Source organism: Pituophis catenifer, unplaced genomic scaffold (assembly GCF_029215685.1).
Source record: "Pituophis catenifer annectens isolate HBS135680 unplaced genomic scaffold, rPitCat1.0.hap2 SCAF_2, whole genome shotgun sequence".
Lineage (NCBI taxonomy): Eukaryota > Metazoa > Chordata > Lepidosauria > Squamata > Colubridae > Pituophis > Pituophis catenifer.
Genome location: NW_027256882.1, coordinates 132623988 through 132633911, shown reverse-complemented (window position 1 = coordinate 132633911; position 9924 = coordinate 132623988). Strand labels below are relative to the sequence as shown.

The 9924-nt window shown below is 35.1% G+C and overlaps 1 protein-coding gene and 1 long non-coding RNA gene across 4 annotated transcripts in view; one reads left to right on the top strand and one right to left on the bottom strand.

The window, feature by feature from the left end:
* The window catches only part of RECQL5 (RecQ like helicase 5), a 63514-nt gene that overhangs the window by 45312 nt on the left and 8278 nt on the right, over positions 1-9924 (bottom strand). For all 3 annotated transcript variants that reach the window (XR_011600018.1, XM_070937566.1, XM_070937567.1), the window contains exons 5-8: positions 9691-9796; positions 9449-9560; positions 9064-9226; positions 6402-6484 (exon numbers count right to left, since the gene is read on the bottom strand). Coding sequence is in view for 2 of the 3 variants with exons in the window: in XM_070937566.1 (XP_070793667.1) it covers positions 6402-6484; positions 9064-9226; positions 9449-9560; positions 9691-9796 (464 nt within the window). In the remaining variant the exon portion in view is untranslated. The remainder of the gene's footprint in view (positions 1-6401; positions 6485-9063; positions 9227-9448; positions 9561-9690; positions 9797-9924) is intronic.
* Positions 35-3931, top strand: LOC139310460 (uncharacterized). The gene is made up of 3 exons (XR_011599885.1): positions 35-667; positions 1977-2093; positions 3374-3931. It is a non-coding gene; the product is annotated as an uncharacterized lncRNA (long non-coding RNA).

Genomic DNA, 9924 nt, shown 5'->3' with positions numbered 1-9924 from the left:
AATATTTATTGCTTTAACATTAAATTATAAAACACATTCAGCACCAAAAGCTAAATTACTGCCATATTCTTTATAGAATATAAACAACAATTACCTGCTCAAGAAGGAACCTATGTATGAAAATTTATAATGATTTTAGATGAAAAATTAATAAAACAATCAACTTCTTTCTACCGTAGAAGTAAATAATATATGGGTCTCTCCATTCTCATCCAGAATCTTTACTGCAAATGCCACTTTTATTGTACGTTTATAATGCATAAGAAAATAGATAGCCCAGAACCAACATTTATTTCCCAACAAATATAAAAATGGGGGTGGAGGTGGGGAATTCCCAGCAAATTAGAATTTTTTCCAGAGTGCTTTTTCTTGTAGTTATGACAAATTCTACTCAGTTTTGGAGGTAGATTAATCATGGCGAAAATAAGTTTACAGCAGTATTTATAACAACAGAATTGCAAATAAACCTGTCCCCTAGAAACTTCTATATTGGAGGAGAAATAATCTATTGGTGTATTAATGATTTACTAAAGAACAAATACCTATATTAGATATTCTGTATTTGCAATTCACGTAAGTGAAATAAGGTCTTTTAGAAGACAGGAGTGCATTTGGTAGACTTCCACAGAAACAAACCACATCTAGTATAGACAAAATCTATACAAAGGTAAGAAAAAAGTAATTCTTTCGCTTTTGTATTCTCCAGGTGTATTAAAATTATTACAACTAAATGGCTGTTTTATAAGGATTTGGGATTTGAAGCAATTGCTGTTGGCAAAGTTATCATCATTTTATAGAAAATGCTTCTGAGATTCCAAAAAGTCCTGAAAGCTCACAGATGAATTTTTAGAAAGGTTTTTTGTTGTTTCTATCTGTATCGGCTGAATGTAGTAATAAATAAAAGATCCTTTTAAAATAAAATGTGTAGTACTATAAGGAAGCTTCAGGTAAATGGAATCACTAATGTGCAGATAAATGACAACATTTCAAACGTTCAAACTGAGTATGCCCCTATAATACAGAAATTATTTACATTTTACTTAGCCCCTTCTCATTCCAAACCAGATTTAAGGCAAAATTTGGAAAGCAAGACTAGTTATAAACAGGCTGAATCCAGCTAATGTTTAATTTTCAGTCTTTAATCAGTTCACTTTATATTTGCTGATTCAATGCATAATTCATATGTTTTTTCAATGAAAACAAATCAGGGAAATTACTGTAAAAGTGAAAGTGGCTTTAAAATGTTGCCTTTTTTTTTTTTAAAAAAAAAAAGACATTTCACACTAAGATAATTAGCCATGCCACTTTCACTTAAAAATTGAAATGCTAAATATGAGAAATTTCTGTTTGAAAGTTAGAACATTAACATTTGTGAGACACAGGAAAAATTATGCCCAACAATATCAGCTGACAGCCTGAATTCACTATTGTTATTTGCAAGGAGGGTAAAAAAATAGCTGGATTGTTCACACATCCTAGTACACATCACAATGCCTGATTTATACTATGTCATAGTTGGTTTAAACATGGTTTTTTGAATAAACCAGAATTGGTTTATTCAAAAAACCAAACACATTATTGCTTAGTGCAATGTGAAATACCAGTTAGCATGTGTTCACATTATAAGTTCAAATAGTAGCAGAGTTTAGTTAGCAGCCAATCAACTTTTGGCAGTGTATATCAGACATGTCCACACTAGCAAACAATCAGAACAGTATTTCAATTCATTTTTTCCTTAGTCTAGCTTAACAGTTACAAGTATGTTGTGATCACCACAATATTATGGGGCAACATGTTCTGCAGCTTAGCTCGGAATGTGACAAGTAACGAGATTAAATATCCTGGCTGTCAGAAGGAGAATGTTAGCAAAATATGACATGCCTTCAGAATGATATTTGCTAGCTTTCCTAGCCTGGCAAATGTGATAATTCTTGCAGTGGTTCATAAGGTCCTCCTCCAAATTATGTGATTTGCAGAAGGAGCCTTCCAAATCTTCGCGAGAATGGAGCCCACTTACAGAATGACATGAGGTGGTCCTGGTAGGGAGGTTGTGCTTTGCGTTGGCTGGGTACATCTGTCAGAAGAATACAAAGGTAAATGGACCCTAGTGTTATGGGGCAGGGAGAGGACCTGGGCTTCCCAGATGTGGTGTGGTGGGAAGAAGGTGAGAGCCTCCCAGCCTGCAGCAAATTTTCACGAACTGTTAGGCAATATGGTTTCCCCACCACCTGAGGCACCACGCACTCCAGTAAACGACCCACAGAATCACTTATTGACTGCAACTGGGAGAGTCTAAAATGTGGCCATAGAGCGCGGTCGCATGGGTATCTTGCTTAATGACTGCTTGGTTCAACAAACAAAATTCCCATCCCAATCGTGGTCGTAAAATAAGAATTACCTTCCTTTCTTTTCATACATTTTTATTAGTTTATCTAATTATAAAATACAAAAAGAAAAATTAAAAAATTCGCAAAAAACTGGGGGAAGGGGAAAGGAGAAAATATGGAGTAAAGAGGGACAAGAAAAAGGCACCAACTTCCAACTCTCTTTAGCACAGAAGATAACATTACAGCCTCAACTTTTTACTTTTACACAGCAGTATATACTTGCCGTTTCTATAGCAACAAACCTATCTAATCAGCAAAAACAAAATCAGCCCCCCCCCCCCCCATTGCAAGCACAAAATCTGGAAGCAATTTCCAAACAGAAACAAATTAAATATATTCTCTTCTTTGGATAAAATAATAAATTTAACCATCTGGGTTTCTCCTTGCTGTGGGGAATAGTATCTAGAGACCTTACTCCTATAGCCATCTCTAAGCATTTCTACAGTTTGCCCTTGACACATAACCATAACAGAGCCCACCCATTATGGTTGCAAGTTGTAATGGTTGCAGTCACGTGACTGACTCAATTTTACAACATTTTTTTGCAGTGGTCGTTAAGTGAACAATGTGGCTATACGTGCAAATTTTGTAGTCATTAAGCAGATCCATATTTTTTTTGCTATGGCATGGTTTTGCCGAAAACTGAAAGTAAGTGCCTTTTTTTTTTTTTTGCAAAACTTTTGTAAAATGCAGTCATGTAACTGTGGGAACCTGTAACTTGCTGTAAATGCGGCCATGTTGCCAAGTGCCCAAAATTTGCTCGTATAACCAATGAGGGGCTTTGATTGTTGGAAGTTAGAATCTGGATCATAAGTAGCCTGAAGGTAGGTTCATTGTAACTATGAACAGTCGCTAAGCAACTGGTCATAAGTTAAGGACTACCTGTATTGTTTGAGAATTGCTAGCCTGGAAAGAACTGGAGAATTTTTTAAAACATTGTCAATTAAATAAGTGTACATATATGTTTTATTTCCTGCATTCTTCAGGGCCTGGAAACAATGCCAACTGCAAAGCAAGCAGCTTTTCAATTTCTAGAAGATATGAAAACAAGGATTCTGACGGATGATTGGGTTCTTGGGGGACTAGTGGTGATAGTTTCATTCTTCACTATCATCATTGTCCTCATTTTGTTTGCTGTGATCTTTGGCTGCTGTTCAACTGAAAGGAGAAACTAAGCTCTGGGTAAATCATGAGAGTACTTGCCTTTAAGGTATTTTAACTACAGTGACTGAGTAGTGTAAAGAGCTGCTGCTTCTTGATGTTTTATCTTTTGAATTTAGAAATGAATGTATCAAAGAAGAAACTGGTGCTGCTAAAGCATAACGCCAACTAGCATCTGAGGGCTGACTCCAAGTGAAGTTTGCAATAAGCCATGTTTCTGCTGTGTTTTTGATGCAAGGGTGGTGTCTATTTGCAATGGAAAACTGAACAATAAATGGCTATGGTCTCAGAAATCTTCATTCAATCTTTCAAAAGGCCTGTTTTATATTTCAGAATATGTCTAATTTTTCTGAAGATCATCTACTTAACTTTTTTCTCTAGCAAACTTTTTAAGTGTGAAAGGACCTGACAGTTGGTCTGTTTAAAACATCTGTTACATCTAAAAACAATGATATGAATAAAAAAAAATCAAACTGTTATTTAAAATAAAGAATAGCCCTAATCCTTCATACAATCTATTTTGTTGTCCAAGTAAATATACTGTAACATTTTTCATACAGCATATGTACAAATTCTTACATACACAAGATGGATTATCTTTCATGGGTACTTGGATGCTACATCTGAATATTACACAGGGCCGTGGTAAATGTTGATTTCATGAAAATTTTCACCAACAATTTGGAGGTATTATGGATAGTTAGGATTATTTCCATAAGAAACAATGAAAACATTCTTCTCATTCTAATGGGCCTCAATTGCCACTCATTCAATATGTAGCCAAATCTACATATTATCCCAGCCAATATGAAACCTAGAACCACTCAAGAATAGGAGGAAAAAAATGACCTAAAGCAGTCATAGAGATAAGAAAAAGCAAGTTATAAGTGTAATCTCCATTCTCACCTGTACAGTATTCAGGCAACTGCCATAAAAATTAGGGTTGGGCAACAATTCAAAGGATATGCCATTTGAGCCACAGATGAACGTACCAACTGCCTGAAATACTTTAAGCCAAATGTGAATTTTCCTGGGTTTAAATGCCAGCTGTAGAAGGCAGCTGGGTGGCCCCAGGAAAAGATGCAGTTGCTTCAAAGTGTTCCTAACAGGTGTGAAGTATACATACTGCTGCTGATTCAGATTTGCTCTTTAATTCAAATCACTGCCCTAATGAAAAGTACTTAGCTAAGGATCAGTCCAAGTCCCTGAAGGACAATTTGCTTTATGTTGTCTTTTCTAAAGTATATGAAAAGTCTCTTTTTTTTTCAATTATCTTTTCTATGTGCGTATGAAAAATCTATTCCTTTCAAGCAGTGTGGCAGAGTAGGCATAACACCTGACTAAAACCAGGGACATCAAGTCTACAATTGGCCACAGAATACTGAGTAATGTTGCCCAGATATTGTATTTCCTATTTTTATTGTAACCTGCCTCAAAAAGGTAAGGTGAATACAGAATCATATTCTACCTTAAGCCCTGGGAAGAAAACGTACCAAATAAATGAAACACCAATAACTTTACAAATAAACCCCTACTATTCCAAGATTTAGGTAGCAAGTCCCCCAAAATAATTGATTTCAGAATAGATCAACACATCTTACAAATCTTATTCAATCTTGGAATGGAAGTAAACCAAGTAAATATATGAAATATATAGTACTTGATATATAGTACTGTAGTACCAATGAGCAACAATTATTCAAGAATAATGTAAACAACATTTTATTATCTTCTTGTAACCTTATTCTACCACAACAGTTACCATCATGTAGGCAACTTGGGCTGACCTTGAAAAAGTAAAACAGTGTAATACTTGGTCAGCATTTGGATTCGAAGCCACCAGGAAATTAGAAGCTGTGGAGTCCTTGGTGATCTTCGAATTTGGTTCTTTGCTTGCAAACATGTCATTATCTAACTATTCGAGCAATGATTATGTTACCTATTTGGTAATGAAATATCTGCAAGCAAACAACCAAACTTACAGAGCACCTAGGACTCCATAGTTCAACTTCAAGCAACATATTCTTTTCTTGAAGTTGAAGTTGTAGGCTAGATTGGAAAGTTGGAAAAAAATCCTGGAAGAAGCCAAAGGCAAGCTCAAACTATTGCCAAAATAACTATGCAAATACAACTATATAATCACAAAGTCTTCAGCTTTTATTCTTATTCTCCCATAATATGGATGAAGCTAACAAATTAGTGCAATGCAATTTTGAACCTCTCAATTACAGCCCCAGTCTTCAATTATAGCCCCCAAAACTAAGTAAGAAAATATCTCTTCTCTATCCACATGTGAGCCTCAGTCCTGCCCACCATTATTGCCTGGCATCTCTGTAATACTAGATTAAATGTCCTCTAGAACACACTAGACTACAGACAAACCTATATTTTCCTATATTTAGCACCTATACATTACTGTCTTACTGCAAAAGTAAGTTCCTCATGGCTCCAACAGCACAATCTATTTTAAATATAGAATTTATTTTTGGACAGGTTGTAATTTCTACACTAATTACTGAATATTGCAACTACTATTTTAAATAAGGAACATCAGTAACTATGGAGCATCCAATTTAATTTTTCATCCTCAAGCTGTTAGGCTTCACACCTTCTTTTTTTTTCAAAGAAGAGAAGCTTCCCAAAAATGGTAATATAGAGGGCAGGTTTCTCACAGATCTTCTGAAGAGAAAACTGATAGAACACAGGCCTCTTGTGCTACCAGCCTAACCTTAGTCCTTCCCATCTTATCAAATAATAAAATTACTTGATATTACATTATACATACACACACACACACACACATAATATAGAAGAGAAAGCTTCCAACCCATCTGAGTATCCATCCATACTTACACAAGATTTTCAGAGAAGGCGACCATAACCTCAAAGTTTTTCATCACAGCTTTATCAGACTCCTTCAAGGAACCTCGTTTCCCCTGAGGAAACATAAAACTGAATAAACAAAGCTATGTCCCAAAGCACTGAATTCAGAAAACCATTTATTCACAACAATGTCACATTATCCTTAGTTGCGTAATGATGCTACAAACAAATATGCATTTTATTTAAATCCTGTAAAAGTACTGCAGCAATTTGAAAGTATACTCTTTATGGGTATACTTCTTCATATAAGAATGTAGCAAATAAGTCTTCATTTTTTTCCTCAGTATTATTATCAATTACAACGTATTACTTATGAATGAATAAGAGGAGCCAGATATGTGTGGATGTGGCTCTTTACTTTTTTTAAAGCTAGACCTACCTCCACACTGAATTTGTCTTTCTGTATATTTTCTATGTTTGTTGTGCTAAGGAACATAATGCATGTAAAAAATCAACAGAAAAAAATTTGGATGGTACCATGTAGCCATGAAACAGCAATAGCCTTCAAATATGTTTTTGGGAAATGTATAAAAAACATGAAGGAGATGGAAACAAAGCTGTATTTCAGCTGTACTATGTGGAAGTAGAGCCAACAAAAAGAATGGGAAACCACAGGCAGCTTCATTATGCATGTTGCTAGAGAGGAAGTAACGTAAGTTTTTAATTCATTCTAATCTGGAGATAAGCACTCTGATAAGCAGAACCTGCAAGTGTTGTTGAGAAATCTAAAAATCACTGTGAATACTAACAAGGAAACAAAGGGGAGGCAAAAATATTAATGCCCCCATAATAGAGATTTTTTAGCATATTCTTGCCAGATTGGGCAATTATATGACTAATTTAGTGGGAGACAAAATATTTGTTGCCCTAGATCAAGCAATGAATTTTGCAAATTCAATTAGATGACACAAATGCTAAGCTATGTATATTCAATACACCTTTTGGTGTATCAATAGCAATACAAATTCTGTATGGAGTTGCAAATTCTGGAAGGTTTAGAAAGAGTATTGTGTTTTATTTATAATATGTTGTTATAGGATCAGGATAAGCAATTACAAGGTAAGAGAATTAAGCTCTGGAATGGCGTGAAGAAAGAAATTTGAAGTTAAATAAGCAAAAAATTAAATTTGACATAAACTTATTTCTAGTGGTGTGAAACAAAGATTGAAGCTATTGTTCACATGCAAAATCCAAAGGATAAAATAGACTGTCAGCGTTTTTTAGGTATGGCTAATTATTTAGCAAAATTTGTTCTGAGAATGGCTACTCTGAAAACTCGATTAAGGTAGCTGATGTTAGAAGACATGGAATTTCCCTGCATGCCAGTATATAAAATGTACTGAATAAATTGAAAGGATTATTGACAAGTGTACCTGTCCTATGACAAATGGGATGGTAGAAACAATTATACAGACTGCAAATAGAATGTTAGAGAAGCTGTATGTTTCTGATTTTTATTTGTGTCTTTGAGTTTATAGAAATAATCCTATTTGGACATAAAGTCACCAGCACAATTACTGATGGGAAATGTTTGCAAACTAGGTTACCGGCATCTACTATTTTGCTAAACTCACAAGATGATTGCAGAGATATGTATGAACAATTGAAGCATAGATAAGAAAAAGATTAATTTTCTTTTAAAAAGAAAAGAAAAAAGATTAAAAAGATTAATATTATAAGGGGGGTGGGATTAAGCCCTTCTCTCCTTTGAGTGTGTGAGATCATGTGAATCTTAGACATAATAAAATGTGGGGATTTGTCCAAGTTGTAAAAAAATACCAAATTCCTAGATCCTACTCTGTGCAAACAGCTGAAGAATTAGTTTATTGAAGAAATTGATAAAACTTAAAGAAAGTTGAAATATCTTATGCTGTCTCTGTTCAAGTGCAGAATATGGAATAAACTGGGGAGATCATTGCTAAAAAAGGCAATCTGATTTTGGAGGAAACATGGACAATAGTGGTATTAAGGGGAGAATTTTTTTTTTTTTAATTTGATTTATATGCCGCCCTTCTCCGAAGACTCAGGGCGACTTACAATGTGCTCAGAAATAGCCTTCATCCTTTTGTATATTTATACAAAGTCAGCTTATTGCCCCCACAACTGAGTCCTCATTTCACCTACCTTAGAAAGGATGGAAGGTTGAGTCAACCTTGAGCCTTGGCGAGATTCGAACCCTGCAGTAATTGCAGGCAGCTGGTCCTTAATAACCAGCTTAATAACAGGGTGCCTTAAACTTAAACAGGGTGCCCTGTACTACCAAGGAAATGGAATGTAAGCCAGTACAGTATGGAAATTTTGTACCAAAAAAAAAATCCATTATGAGTTTCAATGTATTACTTATGAGTATATAAAAAGAGCCAACTATGTGTTGGCAAACCTGCCAGTTACTAGTAAGAAGCTGTCTGCATATTAACGAACATGACTGTTACCTTCACAAAGAGGAAGCAGTAAAATCTATATTGTATCTTGCCCGTTTTATTCAAATACAAAATTAAACTGGTTTTTGTGAGCATTGAAATGTGAGCTATAGCACACAGTACTATACACAGTAAATGAAGGATTCTTAGTTATGAGCAGTTGATTTGGCAAAGAAAGAATTCACTGAAGCCATACCACAGAAGGCCCCTACCTGAAGTGTAGTAATTTCTTTCTTGATGAGAAAACAGATTTGTTCTCTGTCAGTATGAGAGTAATAAAGGCGACAATTTGATGGCTTCCCATCTCTCCCTGCCCTTCCCGATTCTTGGTAATATCCAGCCATCGATTTTGAAATATTCCAGTGTGCAACGAATCTGTGTGATGTAAACCAATAATAATTTTTACATGGGATACATCTAAAAGTTTTAAAATACGTCCATATTAAAGGCCAACCTAACCACAACAATAAATGTAGGCCAGTTTATGATTCCTTCCCCATCCCCTGCCCCTATCTTATTAAATGAAAAGGAGCAAAGACATATACTGATATTGAAAGCACAAACAGTTTGGCTACTTGGTGATCATTTTGCACACACCTGACATTGGGTTTGTCAACTCCCATTCCAAAACTGATAGTAGCAACAATAACTGGAAATTTTTCCTCCATCCATTCATTTTGAATGGAGGTTCGCTCTACCAGCTTCAGCCCTTAGGAAAAAACAAAGGACAAGTATAATATCAGCAGACTTTGTCTTTATCCATCCATTTATCCTAAGAAACATTTTTTGGTATGTATTAAATAATTGCTTGGAGTAAAAAGAAACAGAGCTTTCATTACCTGCATGATACGCCTTGGCTTTTACTCCCCTATAGCTTAGTTCAATAGACACTTGCTCACAAGCATCTCTCATCCTGCAATAGATAATTCCACAGCCAGGATATCCCTGCATAGAGGAAAAGAGAATGAAGCTAACATTAGCATCATAAAGAAATGCAATAACACTTAAGCTAGAGATATGAGGTGCTAAAAGATAAGTTTTCATATACTTGGCTTAGGGTTAACACTATATAT